General features: G+C 38.8%; 1 protein-coding gene across 5 annotated transcripts in view; it reads right to left on the minus strand.

The window, feature by feature from the left end:
* Nucleotides 1–713: 713 nt before the first annotated feature.
* ece2b (endothelin converting enzyme 2b) overlaps nt 714–18937 on the minus strand; it is a 79861-nt gene continuing 61637 nt past the window's right edge. For all 5 annotated transcript variants that reach the window (XM_058799540.1, XM_058799539.1, XM_058799544.1 and 2 more), the window contains 11 exons: nt 17769–17911; nt 17320–17434; nt 9714–9824; nt 9407–9505; nt 9175–9252; nt 8618–8721; nt 8429–8539; nt 8266–8333; nt 6475–6665; nt 5889–5984; nt 714–4349 (listed from right to left, as the gene is read on the minus strand). In XM_058799540.1, the coding sequence (XP_058655523.1) occupies nt 4173–4349; nt 5889–5984; nt 6475–6665; nt 8266–8333; nt 8429–8539; nt 8618–8721; nt 9175–9252; nt 9407–9505; nt 9714–9824; nt 17320–17434; nt 17769–17911 (1293 nt within the window). In that variant the 3' untranslated portion in view covers nt 714–4172. The remainder of the gene's footprint in view (nt 4350–5888; nt 5985–6474; nt 6666–8265; nt 8334–8428; nt 8540–8617; nt 8722–9174; nt 9253–9406; nt 9506–9713; nt 9825–17319; nt 17435–17768; nt 17912–18937) is intronic.

Below are 18937 nucleotides of genomic sequence, written 5' to 3' on the forward strand. Positions count from 1 at the left end.
AACTTAGTGGTGGATTATTTACAATTCAGTTTTTAAATTGTTGATAAAATATTTGTTAATACTTTTTGCATATTAAATATAACATGCTTCTTGGCCTCTAACTTAAAACAAAAATAACACCATTTAAAAGCAATATCTAACATTTGAGTTCATTATGACCAAAATAAGGCCTTTGAAAGATGCAACTGCTAATGTCGAAGAACAGGTAATATAAAATGATTAATATTACAGGTATTTTATTTTAATTAAAAATGTAATAAAAATAATTATATATATTTTTAAATTATTTTATTTAAAATTTTGCAAATCATTGCAAAAACATTATGAAAAGTCACTTTCAAAACAAGACAATCAAAACAAAATTATCACACTCTCAGAAAAAAAGGGTACAAAGCTGTCAATGTGGTACTGTGGCTGTAGCATAAGGTGAAAAAGCTACAAAAGCTGAAACATCTTTGTACATTATCCCTAAATGGTACATATTAGTACCTTAAAGGTGCATAATAGTACTGTAAAAGTACATATTTGTACTTTAAAAATACTTACTGTATTAGTACCTTATGAAATGGTACCACCCAGTGACAGTTACGCACCTTTTTTTTTTAATGAGAGTGCACTTTTTCCTCCATTACCTCCATCAGTTACACCATATATATTTCAGCGGTAACAAAGTGAATATTTTGAAAATAAATCAATTGAAACAGTCCTTTTTATAATATAGATCCTTTATTTCATGTTCATTGACAGTTCTCTAGGTGGAATGTTGCACTACACGCCGGGCAGAGCATTTTCCCCTGTCAACTAATATTTCAGGGAATGTCGTCTGATTAAAAAAAAAAAAGAGAGAGAAAAAAAAAAGAAAAAAAAACAGAAAAGAAAAGACAGACAACTCTAAGACAGTGTAACCTCTCAAACATCAATGCCAGCAGTACAAAAGAGAGATGATAAACTACAGTCGAGTAAATGGTGAATGTACACTCTATAAATTAAATAAGGCAACATTTTCATAAAGATGGGGTGTTTCAGTATTTAACGGTGAGAAGGTGGACGGTATCACCCTGTACCGTCCCATAATTCTGAACGGAATGCGGTGTGTGGCACATTTAATGACATTCTGGAAAATCAGGATTCACATCTACCATTTCTTTAAGTTGAGCTTCTCTGAAACACTGATAGTGAAGTGTGAATGTCGGAATATGATAGATACCTCCATTCCACTCAAGCCAAAGCGTAATAAATGGCTTTCATCCAGCAAAAACATTTAGATAATCAGTCAAAAAACTCTTTCAGGTCTCAAAAGGGAATTCTGAATTGGCAATTTGCTATTTGAGACTCAAGTCGCAAATAAAGCAGGTATACAACACACTTAAATGGTATTTACTGGCTATTTAAAGGCTTTAAAACATTTCAAGTTTACGTTTGTTCTTTGAACTTGAAATATGTTTAAGTCTATATATGTACATTGTATTCGGTAAGTCTACAGTTAATAATTAAGGCCAAAACCAAATGCCTCTCCATGGCAAAACTTCAGACTGGCACCTGCCCCACAGTCCTCATGGAACCCATCAACGGTAATGCCAGCTGAAAATATTCATGGTATTTGATAAATATACAAAGCAGAAGCCAGGAGGCGTTCAGTCAGATGATGTACATCGTTCAAGCAAACAAATCATTAAAAAAAACTTGACACGGATTAAAACTTGTGTTGATGGACAACGTGAAGAAAGACTGACTAATCGGTTAAAGCAATAATTCACCCAAAAATGAAAATTCGGCCATCATTTTCCTCGTGTCAGTCCAAATCTATGGAAGATTATTTCTGCCACAGAATAGGCATATAAACAAGGTGATTGCGACTTTCTGTTATTCAGAGTTATTCTGAAAAGAAAAGTCACAGTTGTGATTTATATATACTTGCTGTTAGAAAAAAAAAGTCAGAGATTTGTGAGATTGTGAGATTAAAAACATCAACCTTTTTATTCTTTTATTCCGTGGCAGAAATAAGCTGTCATACAAACCGGTATGACTTTCTTTAAAAAAAAAAAAAATAGAAGATATTTCAAGAAATGTTCATGCTGCTCTTTTCCATTCAACTACAGCATACAGTGAAGCACATACAATGATCATTTTTGGGTTAACTATTCCTTGAAAACCTTTACCAACTATACACGTCACAATATGAACAGTGATTGTTAACAGCTAGAATCTGTGAATATTTGGGATGTAACATTTAGCGGTTAACCTCAATCTTAGCTAATTAGCGCTCTCAGCCTCTAGCTATGCAGAAAATAGAGTTGAAATGTGGATGTTTATATGCCAGCTGTGGGAATAAAATGCCAAACACGTACAGCTTGAGCTTTTACAATGGTGCAATTCAACTCAACTCACTGGTTTCAAATAAACAAAAAACAGCAAATGGTGAAGTCAGCAGCATTCAAAATACATCAAACGACAAAACCGGCCTGCTGTAGGGAAGCAGAAGCCAGATTCAGAAGAAAAACTGGTCTATCACACACTCCAACAGCACAAACATTCAGATTAAAATGTACTTGCAGGGTCAATTTACAGCAACTGAAAAAGCTGGATATGGAATCGCATACGGCAGCAATCCAACCTGAAACGAGCGATTAAAAAAAAACAAAAAAACAATGGCGTCTGACGCAACTCCCTGAAACACACCGGGCATGCTGGGAAATTTAGCAGACGATAAAAGAACGCTTTTGGGTGAATCTCAAGAAACGCCAAGAATGTGACATATTCCAGTCCAAAATTTGAAAATCAAGCGCATTATTAGGATTTTTCAATCATTTCCCTGAACAAAATCAGTTAGATCTTTACATGATTTTGAAAACTCTCTTAAGCTCACAAAGGCTAAATTTATTTGATCAAAAAAATACAGTAAAACTGTAATATTGTGAAATATTATTACAATATAAAATAACACGTTTCCTTTTGGATATATTGTAAAATGTCATTTATTTCAGTGATGTAAAGCTGAATTTTCAGCATCATTACTCCAGTCTTCAGTTTCACATGACCCTTCAGAAATCATTCTAATATGCTGATTTGATGCTCAGAAACATTTCCGATTATTATCAATGTTAAAAAGATTTGTGCTGCTGCAAATTTTTGTGGCAATAGCAAAATTGGATTTGCTGATGAAGAGAATTTTATTTTATTTTTAATAGTTTTCACTGTCAATTTTGATCAATGTAATTTTAATGCATATCTATCTATCTATCTATCTAGTATGTATTTTATGGAAATAATAATAATAATCTTTGCATTTTGGAGTGAAATAAGACTCGAACACTGGTGAGATTCACCCTTTTAGTGGTTTTCAGAACATAGCATGACAACACTTCAGCAGAACTGACAAAGTTGAGCACGACATGGAGACGGAAATACATCCTTCACACACGAGTCACAGTGGAATGACACTGGAATGGAGTTACCGAAGGCGAAGCAGTGCGAACGTCCACGTTCACTTACACAAGGAACAAACCTAAAATTGTTCTTTGGCAAAAAAGCAGTTTAAAATGAACATTTCATTTCAACTTTGTCAAGATCAAAACATGACACACAGGATTGGACGAACAAACAGTGGCTCTCCCTGTCGTTTGATAGCGTTTCTATGAAATCACAATTGGGAAATGGCCTTTCATCCTTGAAAGCTCTTCCTTCCTGTGGGGGGTCACAGATGCAGTTCAGCACTTCCTGTGAGGTCACCGCGAGAACGTGAAACTTCCTGTGAAGTCATCGCAGATGGAGCCAAACATTTCCTGTGAGGCGTTCCCAGTGGCATCGCAGTGATCGCATCTTCCAGATCAGAAGACGAGGAATCGGGCTTGTTGTGAATCAAGGTAAGAAGCGCACAAACACACATGTAAGCGTGGGACGGGGCCCCCTTAAGCGCCCCCCAAGTCCAGTGAACAAATAAATAAAGAGAGTCTGATATGGCGGCGGAGGAGGAGGAGGAGGAGAATTTGATATGGGTCGAACATCAAAGTTGGCAGGCACTCGCTTCATCCTCCTGCTTTCAGCCCAACTCCTCAAATAACTCGGAGCACATAAATAAAAAACAGCGCTTGACAAAGAGCCAGAGCTGTCCGTTGAGTGGTTTTTGGCCGGGCTGGTCTGTGCAAGCGGGCTGGTGTCTGGCGGGCGATGGTTCACCACACCTCGCAGCGGTGGCCTGAGTTCATGGGCGAGCCCAGCGGACACTGGAAGTGCTCTGAGAAGTCGGGCGAGTTGGACAGAGTGCCGATTACGCGGTATTTGGGTGGGCTGTGAGGGTCCGTCATCAGGCCCTCGTGAGCGCTTTCTGGCGTTCGGACTGAACACCACACCTATGGAGGAGAGCCAGAGGAACGTGCGTCTGAGACCATGCTTTTACAATCAGAGCTCTGCATTGTGTTGTTTTTATTACTGCTGTATGGTAAAGAAGGCCGTGTAAATATAGCTAAAGCATACGTGACCCTGGCTGTGAAAACCCAGCTAAAAATTGTTTTTTTTTGTGATTTATTATTTTCTACATAAAATCATCCTTCATAAGGTAAAGAACATTCATTCTGTGAAAACGTAACCTTGATCTCTTTAATATCGACTGAGTAAGGCCATGTCAAAGATTGAAATCCTAGTGAAATTAGTGGTTGAAATCGAACTTTGCTGCTTGTCTCATAATTAGATTTTGAGACTTTGGCCTAGATTTGACAGAGAGGGTCACATATTCATAACACCTTATACCAAGTGCCTTATTTGCTTTTTAAAAATCATCTGTTAAAATATTGGTGACACATTACAATAAGGTTGTATATGACTTACATCATATATTAGTTAATATTAATTGTTATTAATTAATAATACAAACAAAATTCTAGTATATTAGTATACATTACAATAATACAATTAAATTATATTTCATAATAATTAATTTTATTTTATTTCTTCATTTAATACACCATTTTTATATATTTGAACATTAAACAAAATGTATTTTTGCAATAAAGTTTAACCTAAATAATTATTACTTAATATTAATTAATAATCAACATTAATTTCTACATATCTTAATATATTAACATTGTAAGTTACATAACATTAATATGTTAACATAACAATCGTTTATAAATTATACAAATAACTTCTATTACACTCTATAATTATTGTATGTTAACATTTACCAAGATTAAGTTTATTTGATAAAGAATCCAGTCAAAACAGCAATATTGTGAAATAGTATTGCAATTTTTTTTAAAACAGTTTTATATTTACATTTTTTCAAATGTAATTTATTTCTGTGATCAAAGCTGTATTTTCAGCATCATTACTTCAGTCTTCAGTGTCAAATGATCCTTTAAAAATCATTCTAATATGATTTTCTGTTTTAAAAATGTTTCACAATGTTACTGTATTTTTGATTGCATAAATGCAGCTTTGGTGCACATACTGTAACAGACATCTTTAAAAAAAAAAGTTAAAAAAAAAATCTGAATTATTCAATTTTTTTTTAAAAGCAGTATATGCTCATATACATTTATTTTATAATTTATACTTTCCATTATAATTTAAATCTATTAATATGAACAACAATTTAAAAAAGTATATAATACCTAAAGCATGATCATTCATGTTAATGTGTATGTTAATGTATAGAACCTTGTTGTAGTAAGTGTTATTTTATGATTAAAAATCACTAAAATGTTATTTTATTTAGCAAATGCATTACTTATTTTGTCACCGTATCATATACATGCTGTCTGACATGTAAACTAAGGTTAGTATTTGGTCTCACAGCGTCTCTTTTGCAGTTACACAGTGGGTGTATCACATCATACTTGTTACTATTATAGCAAACTTATTTATTTTTTATGTGTGTCTTTTCATACCTGTGCAAAACCTACGAAGAAGAGCTGGTCGTTTGTCAGGTTGACAGCTGGGAGTCTCTTCTCTTCACCGTTCTTCTTCACCCATGAGCGATACGCCTGCAAAATAAACAGATCTCCAAATCAGTCTGTATTATCTTTACCAAATGTAACTGCAACGCTTGCTTTAGCTTGAAAATAAATAAATGTACGATGATTTATATCTATGACCACTAGGGGGAGACTCGTGAACCACAGAATCTTCTGAGAATACTCAATAAGAAATTTCCTATGGGATGGTTTTATAAAATGTAACTTCCTTCTCTAATGGCTTTAAATGACCATCCACTCTTACGGTGGACATCCACTCTCAGGCCTGTCATTTAAATTATTAAATCATTATGAATAAATAACTTGAGTGCCCATTCAAGCCTCTAAAAATACTGGGCATATGAGAAAGTTTATAAAGCTGGCAAACAGTCCAGATTAGGACACGACTGGGGCTTAATGTCTGCTTTATTTCCTCAGATTTAGCCTGTTGTAAATGTACATTTGTTTTTTTCTAAACAATACGAAAGCTAAAACCACAAAACCTTGAAGCGTAACCTACGTGATAGGCAGCTTTCAGGCCGCCGTTGTCTGCGATGTTTTCACCCAGCGTCTGTTTGCCGTTGATGCGCTCTCCGTTGATGGTGTACTGAGTGTACTGATCGATCATACACTCGGTGCGGTTCTTAAACGCGTCCACCGAGGAGTTCTGCCACCACGGCCGAAGGTTTCCATCTTTGTCATACTCTCTGCCTGTGGAAAAGAATTAAAGCGTCATATAATGAAATATTGAATTTTCCTCAGTCTACCAACTTTCAGAACTCAAATAGACCTTCACTGAACTGAAGCAACAAAAATGGGTAATTTTTGAACGGTCAGATGTCTGCAAACAGGCATGGATTTGTTCTGTTATCCTGATACAAGATAATGCAGAGGTTTTGCGAAGAAGCTGTGAAACCTTTTGTGGAAAAGAAGTGCACTTAATCATATTGAGTGTACTTCAAATATTAAAGGATTTATATTGATGAATGCTAAGGGAACTTAGAGACATTTTCATGACTGTTGTTTCTAAACACTAACACAAGTGCACTTTGTAAAAATGTTGAATCACAAAATTTATTTTACAGAATATTGTAAAATCTTTGTGTTTTAAAGTACACTTATTTTGATGTTTTAAAACTGTAGTGTGTTATTCAATATTACATTTAAAATTAATATATGTTAAATGGACTAAATTGCAATGTCACTAATGTGTAACTGCAAATGTGTTTAAATTAGTGCTGTTAAACGATTAATCGTGATTAATCGCATCCAAAATAAGTTTTTGTTTACATAATATATGTATGTGTGCTGTGTATATTTATTATGTATATATAAATACACACACATGCATGTATACATTTCAGAGAAATATTTTATTTTTATATATGAAATGTATTTATTTATAATGTAAATTATATGAATATAAATATAGACGTAAATACATGTAAATATTTTCAAAATATATACTGTTTGTGTGTATCTATATATACACATAATAAATATACACAGAACACACATATATTATGCAAACAAAAACTTTTATTTCGGATGCAATTAATCGCGATTAATCGTTTGACAGCACTAGTTTAAATATATAACATACAAGTTTCAATAGAAATTATATTAAAGATATATTTTAGATTACCATGAAAGCTTCTTCTACTTTAGTTCAAAGATAACAGATTTATGAAATTACACATGAAGGGATAGTTCACACACACACACAAAAATAGAATTCTGTCATCATTTACTCACCCTCATGTAGTTCCAAAAAGTTATTTTGAAGAATGTTGGTAAATAAACAGTTACTGGTAGACATTTTTTCCCCCTACCATGGAAGTCAATGGCTGCCGGAAACTGTTTGGTTCCCAACATTCTTCAAAACATCTTATTTTGTGTTGAACAGAAGAAAGAAACTCATACAGGTTTGGAACAGCATGAGGGTGAATAAATGACAGAATCAAAATTTTGGGGTGAACTGTGCCTTTACAGTAATAGCACTTAATATACGTTTATATTTTAATATATTTTAAATGAATTGCAATTAATATGCAGTTAAGTGTCAGAAAACATTACTGTCAATCGTGACTTTTGCAGTATGTAATTATTACATTAGTAATACATTACATCAAAGTGTATTACATTAGTATTACATTAGTGTATTATTAAAGGTGGAAAGTTTAATTCTAAGGGTCAGAAAGAAGGTGGAAGATATTAACTGAAGCTAAATGTTGACTTTGTTGGAAGAAATCTTGACTAACAATATTATTGGGCATCAGTAGAAGACAAACATGTATGAAGGTGTACTAACCTTGGTCATCAAAGGCATGCGTTAACTCATGTCCCATCACCACTCCAATTCCACCAAAGTTTAAAGCTCTGTGAGAGACACAAATCATCAGAGTTATTACAACCTCAGGAAGAAAAACAGGTCTGTTAGTGACATGCTAACTGCGGCAGGCATGTCTGCTCACTTGGGGTGATCCTGGGCGTAGAAGGGGGCCTGTAAGATGCCGGCAGGGAAGACGATCCCGTTCTTGGTGGGCATGTAGTATGCGTTCACCGTGGGTGGAGTCATGCTCCATCTACAGCAGTCAGAAATCAGCCATCAGCTTACAGTACATCTCACATGCCTTTCTCTAAACACACACTCTTACACTCACTGGTCTCTGTTGGGCGGCTTGCGCAGCTGGTCTGCCATCACTCGTGCTGAGAAGTTATAGAAGTTGATCATATTCTGGAAGAAGTTGTCTTCTGTAACCTCATACTACAACAAAAACACATCAAGTTGACTGTTAGCTGGTATATTTGTAATATACCTTAATGAAAATGTACAAAATTATTTACTTAATCAATATAATATAATATAATATAATATAATATAATATAATATAATATAATATAATATAATATAATATAATATAATATAATATAATATAATATAATATAATATAATATAATATAATATAATTAATGTAGGTTTTGATCAATGTATTATTTTGTATTATTTCTATCAGGAAGAAAAAAAAAGTAAAAATTACTGGCTCCAAACCTTTGAATGGCACTGTTAAATTTAATTTAATTTAATTACTAAAGCAGAATTCGTATTTTAAATATTTAAACCATTTAAGCTTCTTTCAGTCACGCTGAAAATCATTTAAAACTGGAAAAAAGTTTTGTGATGCTAAAAATTTAAACAAAAAGACATTTGCTGACTCACCCCATCATATACATCATCAAGCTCTTTGGAGTCCAGAATGAAGTCTGGAAATCCGATCATGTCGTAGATGGCATCCGCCTAGAGCCAGAAAAGACACCTTATCCTGATTTTTTGGCAAGCAATGCAAAGTGTTTACAGTTAAGCTTTTTTTGCAGTTTTGAATCCCTGACAAATCCGCAAATTTCAGTTATCCAGTCATGCTGCTGTCTCTGTAATTCTCACTCTCGCTCACCTTGTCCTTGGCAGCTTGTCGGGTCTGTTCATCCATCCAGTTCAAATTATCCAGCGCATCTTTGAAAGCTGTGCGGATTTCATTGATCATCCCCTCCGCCTGCGTTATGACAGAAAGATGGGGTTAAGGACTGTGTAATTTACTCTGCTGCCACATGGTGGCAAACACACGCCACCAATGAGAGTTTGAATTAAACATGAGGACAGAAACTTGCTGTCCAACATTCATAAAACAGTACTTCAGCGTTTTCAAATACATATACAGTAGTTTTTAGCCTAAACATGACACATGGTTTTACGTGACTCACTATTTCTTTGCTCTGTTTGTCGAAAGTGGCTTTGACGAAAAGAGCACCCAATGCAAAACCAAGAGTGTCATCTGTGTTCCCAATGCACGTCTGCCAGCGTGGAGTGCAGGACTGAAGATGAAACAGACATATTGACAAATGACATGCAGATGAACTTAATTGACAACCTGAAACAAGCAATTATAAAAACACAAAATGGGCACCAGATTTTTATTGTAGTTTAGTCAATTTGAAACATCTTCCAACTGAACAACAAATCACAATAAAACAAATCACTGTTTAAAAAAAAAAAAAAAAAAATCCAGACTTTTTCTTTATTGGAAAAGTTTGCAAAATTCTATTTTTTTTTTTTTTTTGTCAAAATTGGCTCGCCCCTCATGTCCCTTATGAAAAAAAAGTGTGCCTAATTGTATTAACTTTGCACTTGTAGTGTAAATCAAATCTTAAAAAGTATATACATGTTTTTTTTTAAATTCTGTACTTAGTTAATAATATAATGTTAATGAAATAAAAGTCCACTTACAGTAAGTCCACTTCAAAAGAGACACTTTAAAAAGTACACTTTACAATGTTGAATTAAACTTTTACTTTAAACTACATTTTAAATCATTGTTTATTAATCTTTTGTTGTGCTTTAAGTACACTTATTTTGTTTTAACTGTAGTGTGTTATTTGATATTAAATTAATCTATTGTAAATGTACTAAATTGCAACTAATATGGAATTACAAATATATTTAAATACATTACTATAAAAATTCATAAAAATTCAAAGTCTTTAAGTGGTTTAAACTAAAAAGTTCAACTAACTGCATATAATATAAATTTTTAAACTATAGAGAACGCTCTCGGTTACTTTCGTAACCTCGGTTCCCTGAGATGAGGGAACAAGACATTGCTATGGGAAATACCCTTTCCTCAAATACTACTGAAGCCTTATTGAATCACGCCAGTGAAAATGGCCAATAGCATTCAAGCGCGCAAAATATGAGCGGGAATCCCACTCTATATAAGGCAGCGCTTGTACGTCATCCATTCAGAATCTTGACTGAAGCAACTTGGCATTCTAAGATCCTGAGCTAGGTGACACGGCAATAAGAGCAATGTATCATTCCCTCATCTCAGGGAACCGAGGATATGTAAGTAACTGAGAGCGTTCCCTTTTGAATCGGTCACTCTACATTGCTATGGGAACGTATAAAATCTCACCGTGATTTTATACTTTCACTTTCACATTCGGAGCCGTAATGAGAGCAGCAATGATATTGGCGCTCTTGGTAAACACAGCTCAGGTCTACAGGACCTATTCGAAACCATGCAAAAGTCAGCAACTAGATGATGCCGCGTCACACCATGGGCGAAATTAACTCCGGCGAAACAGAGAATGTGAAATGGCGGCGGCTTCGGCGCTTTCACATATAGATTATTTGAAATTTGTTTAATTTCAGTGAAATCATTTGTTATGATGCAACGGCCGTACCGCTGCTCAATAAGTAGAGTATGATAGACCTAAAAGAACTATATCATAACAATGTGATAAACTGATAGGGACAGCATTGAATTGGTGGTGCGTCAATACAGGGGTGTATACGACCTAGTCGAAACCACCGAGTAGGCGCGTGCGCTGCTCGCACTGACAGCACATGTGAGACCAGCGACGACACATCTAGGTTATAAAACCTCGCAAAAGTGCTGGGTGACGACCAGCCTGCCGCCATACAAATGTCCTGAATAGATTTGCCATTTGCCTAGGCCCACGAGGACACGAGTCCGCGGGTTGAGTGGGCCCTAACCCCTATAGGACATTCCACGCCCTTAAGAGCTGTAAGCCAAAGCAATTGCTTCGACGATCCAGTGTAACAGCCTTTGCTTGGACACAGGCAGGCCTTTTGTGCATCCTCCAAAAAAATACAAATAGCTGAAAGCAGATAGTGTTATAACCTGCGCTTTAAATGGAGTCGAAAGCATTTTAGGCACATAACCTTTTCTAGGCTTCAAGGCGAGTCTGCAATCACCTGGCTCGAATTCAATTCACGAGTCGTCAATTGAAAGCGCCTGCAGGTCGCCAACTCGCTTAACAGGGGCCAGCACGAGCAGAAGCGCTGTTTTGAGAGAGCGCGCTCGCAAGCTCGCTGATTGTATGGGCTCGAACGGGGGTCCCGCGAGAGCGTCAAGCACAAGCGCCAAGTCCCAAGTGGGTAGAGTGGAGGGTTTCAACGAGCACGTGAACGGCTGTTATAACTGCCACATACACTTTCAATGTGGATGGCATACGACCACCATCAAATCGCTCTTGAAGGAAGGCAAGAATTATTGGTATTGGGCAGTTTAATGGGTCTTCGCCCCTTGTAAAAACTCTCCATTTATGAGGAATGACGTGACCCTTCAGCGGCAATGCATGCATAGTCCTTCGCTCTGCCCACTTTGTCAGAAATTGTATATGTCCTGTCAGCAAATCTTGAACCACTCTTTATTTAGCTCATTATGAGTACCCCAGCAGTCAAGGACAGCCGGAAAAGAGAGAGTGAACAATCGCCAATAAAGAAAAAATTCAAAGATTCCACCATCTCCAGAGAGGATCTTGACGCTGCTATAGCTAACGCTATCAAGCTAGTGCTTAAAAAGCAACAAAGTACTCTTGATTCGGTAGTGGTTTCGACTCTAAGAGAAGCGATAGACTCTGTACTGACCCCAGCACTCCGTCTACATTTGTATATACAAACGACCAACGATTCTGTAAAAGAGCTAAAAGCAGAAGTCGAAAAGCTAGCCATCGCGGCGAAAGAGACACATGACCGGGTCGATTCCATTCAAGCAGCTGCACGTGAGGATAGGAGGACTTAAGAAATCAGAAACTTGAGAAATCAGCTGGAGCAACTCACCGAAAAAATGGCGGACACTGAAGATAGGAGCAGGAGAAATAATGTACGACTGGTGGGGTTACCGGAGGGGCGGAAGGCTCCGATGCAGCTGGCTTCCTCAGAGCTAATCTTTCCAAAACGATCCCTTCCCTGAAAGGCCGTGACACTGAGATTGTATGAGTGTATGTATGTATCGGCCCATCGGCCAAATGACAGAAGGCAAAACTCTGATCGGCCGCGTACTCTCATCTTCCGTGTACTAAGATGGCATGACAGATCGGCGATCCTGAGGGGTGCTCGGCAGGCATATCCGGTGAAATATATACGCAGGACAATGTCACGCTACTATTTTTTTCCCGACTTTAGTCCAGCCAAAACTACCAAGAGAAAGAGCTTTAATCCTGTCTTGATGAAGATGACAAAATTGGGAAAATGAACGATGAGGTCTGTGGTGATCCTAACTGCCCTGAAGAGGACAACAACAAGGTGGCCATGGACACTTGTTAATTTCTTTTTGGAAACTTGCTCCTGCCCTGTATGTTCGTTTGCTGATTGGTAAATAATAATGATTTATTTTCTCTATTTTTATTTATTATTATTATTGTTATCAATCGGGCTGATGGAGAGCAGGTTCAATCACTACGCTTTTGGCTCAGTGGGCCTTTTGGGGACATGTCTTGCGTTGAAGTGGACTGGTCACGCATCAACATTTGTTTCTGTTGTTTATGCAGACCTACACTCTCAGTAATGTGCGGTCTGCTTTGGTTTTTATATACAGTTGTTTGTCGTTCCTTGTTCTTATTTTATTTTATTTTTTTCTATGCCCTTCAACAGACATCAATACTCATTTATTTTGCTTTTCTTTTAAAAGGACTATGCATCTAGGTGGATTGGTATCTAGGATACATACTAATGTTTACATGCCACTGGCATGTATGGCATGGCTTTTGTTTCTCTTCACTTAGACAGAATCTTGGCATTGCGAGCACACAATGCATGTTCTGAATATCTTATCATTGCATGAATGGCCTAAATTCTCCTATTAAGTGTACCCGGATATTAGAATATTTGCACCGTAAATCGATGTCCTGTGCCCTGATACAAGAGTCTCATTTAAAACAATGCAATGTGGCACGTTTTCAAAACAAGTATTACAAACTGGCAGCCTTCTCTTGTGCTCCTAATAAAACTAAGCGGGTTCTTATCTTAGTCAATAGGGAGTTACATTTAACTATTGAACATACTGGGAATGATGTAGGTAGATTTGTTTTTATACGCTGTAAAATACATAATGACAGGTTAGCACTTGTCTCCATTTACTGCCCGAATGAGGCAGACATTGCATTTTTCACAAATATTTCCAAAATATTACTTGAGCAGATGGATTGTCCTTTAGTGATGGGTGGTGATTTTAATGCTGTTTTAAATCCTGCACTGAATAAATCTCACCCTGATACTACAGCTAACCCATCCTCAAAGTTATTGAATAAATTTAAATCACTGAACTTAATGTAATCAACCTTTGGAGAATCCAGAATACCACATCTAAGGACTTTTCAAATTTTGTAACAACACACCCTTATGGCACAACTAAAATTTTTTATGTTGAAATCGGCCATTTGTCCAGCCCTCTTGGTCTACATTGGTCTACATTGAGCAGAAACACAAATGTGGTGACAACCAGGGACTCCATGGCTCTGGATTTGGGTGCCATATCGTTCCTTGTGCTTGAGAGAGGTGGTCTCTCTTCAGTGGGATAGTCCAAAGGGGGGGGGGGATACCAGCATCTCCACCAGTTCTGGGAACCACTGTAATGCTGTCCATCCTGATGAGAAGGTGACGGTGGAGAATGTCCGGGAGAGAGCACTCGAGCGCTAGGCATTTCAGCAGGGGAGAGCACCCTAACTTGAAGACTGCGAGAGAGCTGATCAGTTTTTGTGAGCGCTCCTCCGACAGATGCGCTCGCATATTGATTGAATTCAGCTCCACTCCTAAAACGATGATGTTCTGGCTCGGTACCAGCATGCTCTTTTGCATATTTACAGTCAGCCCTAAGCTCTGAAGATGAGTGAGGAGTTTGAGCTTGTCGCTGAGCAGCGCGCTCTCTGATTGGGCTAAGACTAGTTCAGGATGCGCATTCCGCTCTGCTTCAGAGGAGAGAGAGCAACATCCATGCATTTCGTAAACGAGGGGCCAGGAATAAACCGAAGGACAGGACCGTGAATTGGTACGCTATGCCCTCGAATGCAAATCTCAGGAAGCACCTGTGGCAGGGGGCTACCTGAATGTGAAAAAAGCATCCTTTAAATCCACGGAGATAAACCAATCTCCCAGTCTGATGTGTGAGAGGATTTGTCTCAGCGTAATCCTTTTGAATGAGCGCTTCGAAAGCACGGAATTCAGCGGTCTCAGGTCCAAGATTGGGCGGAGTCCTCAGTTTTTCTTTGGCACCAGAAAATAACGACTGTAGAAGCCGCTCTCATGGTCTGTGAGGGGCACTGTCTCTACAGTGCACTTTGCGAGAAGATTGTGTATTTCCTCTCACAGAACTGAGGCATTCCACTCCCGTACAGTGGACATTAATACACCGTTGAAACGGGGAGGTCTGCAGAAGAACTGAAGCGTGTAGCTGTTCTTTATTGATTTCATAACCCACTCTGATATCCCTGGCAGTGCCTGTCACGCTTCTGTGAACTGTGACAGTGGGCGAGGCGGATTGCACACCGTGAGGGATAACTCGCCGTTGGGGGGCGGGGAGTTTAGTACCATACGAGTGTGAGCGTGAGTGATGGGGGAGAGGGGCGTGAGGAGGAAAATTGCCCTGATATTGAGGTGAGTTTTGTATGTTTTTCGACTTTATTGCACTGAATAGTGGAACAGTCAAAACAAACATGACAATTGCTCTCGCCACCCGCAACAGGCAGGGTGTCGTGGTGAGCGCACACAGTGGAGCTGTGACTTCATGACTTCTTCAGTGGCTCGTCTTTGGCGCTGGGTGCAGCTTTCCTCCTCTGAAAGACAGCATCAGGAACGCGGCTTTGATTCCGGTGCCGGTGGCCTGCCGTCTCTGTCAGCCCTGACGGCGCTTCGGCCACGGCTGTCTTGATCTCACCGCAGACTCATGTTCGCGCCGAACAGCAGCAGAAGAGGCGTACAGTTTTCCCGTGCGCTGCGCGGAAGCGGGAACGCGCAGGAGGATTCATGCCAGCGCGCTTTGGCAGGAAGTAGCTAATGGCCTTCGACTGCTTCTGCGCTTCAACGAAGCACTCTGTGAACATCTCTACCGCCGCTCCGAAGAGACCTAAGGGATTCACGGGAGCGTCCAGAAGGGCCGTTTTCTCTGAGTCCTTTAAATCGGTCAGAGTAAGCCACAGGTGATGATCTAGAACCACAAGATTCCCATATTGCGCAAGGTTTAAAGGGGAGAGACGCATGGTTTCTCACTCTCCAGTTCGCCGCGGCTGAAGGATAGAGATGGGCAGTGACGGCTTCTTTCACAGGGGGGAGTTTGACATACCCCACTTGGTCAGCGCCGTCCACAGAAGACAGGGAGGGAGGATCCCGGGTTGTGCACCCGACTGGTGAGCAATCTTGTCGTGCACCTCGGGGAAAAAGGGGCCGGGTCTCCTCGGGGTGTCCTTTCGGACGCGATCCGACTGGAGGTACCACTCGTCCAGACAGCTTCTGGCCGGCTCGGCAGGAGGCGCACACTCCAAACCGAGGACAGGACGCTTGGACAGGACGCTTAGGAGCTCAACATCACTGTAATGGAGGTCCCCTGCGTCACTGCCGTGGGGCGCAGTGTAATCCAACGGGCTGTTATACCACTCCTCTCTCGCAGATGCTGCCAGCGAAATGGCATCATCCTCCTCTTCAGTGCCCTCCATGGCACCAAAGGACACCACATCTTGGGCGCCGGGGGAGGGGCAGAGATCAGCGGTCATGAAGTGCACTGGAAGGGGACCTGCAGCAGGGGGTGACTGACCCTGACAGATCTGCATCAGAAGCTCGCGGCACTTTCTTCCGACCCCCCAAGCGCCGCCTCTGCGTGGCAGTGACCCAGGCAGAAGACGCACGATTCGTGGCCATCAGAAGATTCGATTGGCTCTGTGCAGGAGAGGCAATAGCGAGTCATCCTTGTCCCGAGTCCGAAGCTCACCGGAACAATGCAGGGGAAGAGAAGGCGTGTCCGCTGCAGCGTGGTGAGTAGTGTTTTTGACAGGCTTTTTGCTTCTCGTAGAAGGTTGGCTGAAGGAAAAGATTCTGAATGGATGACGTACAAGCGCTGCCTTATATAGAGTGGGATTCCTGCTCATATTTTGCGCACTTGAACGCCATTGGCCAGTTTCACTAGCGTGATTCAATAAGGCTTCAGTAGTATTTGAGGAAAGGGTATTTCCCATAGCAATGTAGAGTGATAGAATCGAAAGGGAACTTTCATTTATTGCAATTAACATGCACTATACTACAATATACTATAATCCTATACTCCATAGGATTATAATGTAAAACAGATGCTGGCAGCTTCAAAAAAGACGCCAAGTGTGAACATAGCTTAAGATGTTTTTTGTTTTTTCCAAAGCTTGACAATCCTAGTCCCCATTCATTTCTATTATAGGGGGAAAAATGTGTTCCATGAAACAGTCATTCAAGTTTGGAACAACATGAAGGTGAGTAAATAAATGACAACAGAATTATCACTTTGGCATGAACCATTTCCTTAACACACAATCCAACTACACACACCTTCTTAGTGCCGTAGAGGCTCTCCAGCAGCTTATCCTGAGCATTCTCAAAGCGCTGGTCCAGACTGGACGCTCCTTTCTGCACCAGATTCCAGATCATGTAATTATTCAAAAGACTGGGGAAGAAAGAGAGAGAATGCATCCACATATCTAAAAACGGGACCATTTCTGCATGTGTATTCATTTATTCATACGGGTAAAGAGCGAGATGGTGTTAAAGAAGCAGTAAAAATAAATGTATTAATATTCTCAGACAGGAAGACAGAAACAGAGACAGCGAGAGAGAGAGAGAGAGAGAGAGAGAGAGAGAGAGAGAGAGAGAGAGAGAGAGAGAGAGAGAGAGGGCTTTTATTAGCACTGAATGTTCTGATACACAATCTAAACAGACGTCTCAGAGGGGACGTCCTCTTCCTCAACTCTGATTAGCTGTTACCATGGAGACAGCCATACCTGTGGTCGGTCTTGTTGATGAGATCCGAAACCTGTTGCAGGTATTCTTTGGCGTAGACCACCACAGGCTCAGTGTCGTTCAGCTCCAGCGGTGACAAGACGAAGTTCAGATAATCCAGCCATTCAACTGCCGGAGCCAGCACCTATGACCGAAACAAACGGCATAATGTCAGCATAATATTTCCATCCGAATGCACTAATAAACTGTCAAATGGACCTTTTTTACACTTCCGGGTTTCTCAGCAACGGAAGTCATTATAGTTGGGTTAACTTCAAGAGCAGTGAATGGGAGAGTGCCACAAATATGTTTTGTTTTTGCATTCCCATTTGCTGAAAGAACAAAAAAAAAAAAAAGAGAACAATATTAAATTTGCCATCCCTCCATTAGATGCTGCATTAGAAACACCCTCACATTAGCGTTAACTCGTTTTTTTGTAATTTTATGCAAAAGGTGATATAATACAAAGTATTGTGTTATAAATGTACACACATTTAAAAAACATAAAATATAAAAAAACTTTCAAGGATTTACGATGCTGATGACGGCTAAATGTGTCATCACAGTTTTGTGAACAGGGTCCATTATGTTAGGAATGATTTTGGGCTATTTTGGCACCCAAAAACAAAAAACAAAAAAAAGAGCGAGAACCACCCTTGACCACCACTGACACCTGTTGGTGTGGATGCAGCAAAAGATTTCAGTTAAGCTTCTCAGTTAAGTTTTCACAATGCACCAAAATTATGGAAGCCAAAAAATAAAAAATAAATAAAAAAATAAATAAAATACATAAATACAAATCTAATTGTAACTTTATATCTTAGAATTACACTTTTATATGTTGCAATGTTACTTTATTTCTTAAATTATTTTTAAAATTGCGACTTCATTTCCTATAATTGTCACTTTTTTCTCACAATAGCCGGGTTTCCATCCAAAGTTGCAAATTTAATTTAAATGCGCAAAATTGGATTATCGCATAAAACATTTTGTCACATTTTAAGGAAATTGTCACTTCCGGATAAACTGACGTTTTCAAGTTGAAAGATTGAAATAGTATTTTTTTGTAAAACATGTAAAGTTTGAAAAAACTTTTTAATGTTCCAATTGCAACTTTATTTCTCATAATAGTCACTTTATATCTCACAATTATTATTTACCTTGCAATGTG

Source organism: Onychostoma macrolepis, chromosome 15 (genome assembly GCF_012432095.1).
Source record: "Onychostoma macrolepis isolate SWU-2019 chromosome 15, ASM1243209v1, whole genome shotgun sequence".
NCBI classification, from domain to species: Eukaryota; Metazoa; Chordata; class Actinopteri; order Cypriniformes; family Cyprinidae; genus Onychostoma; species Onychostoma macrolepis.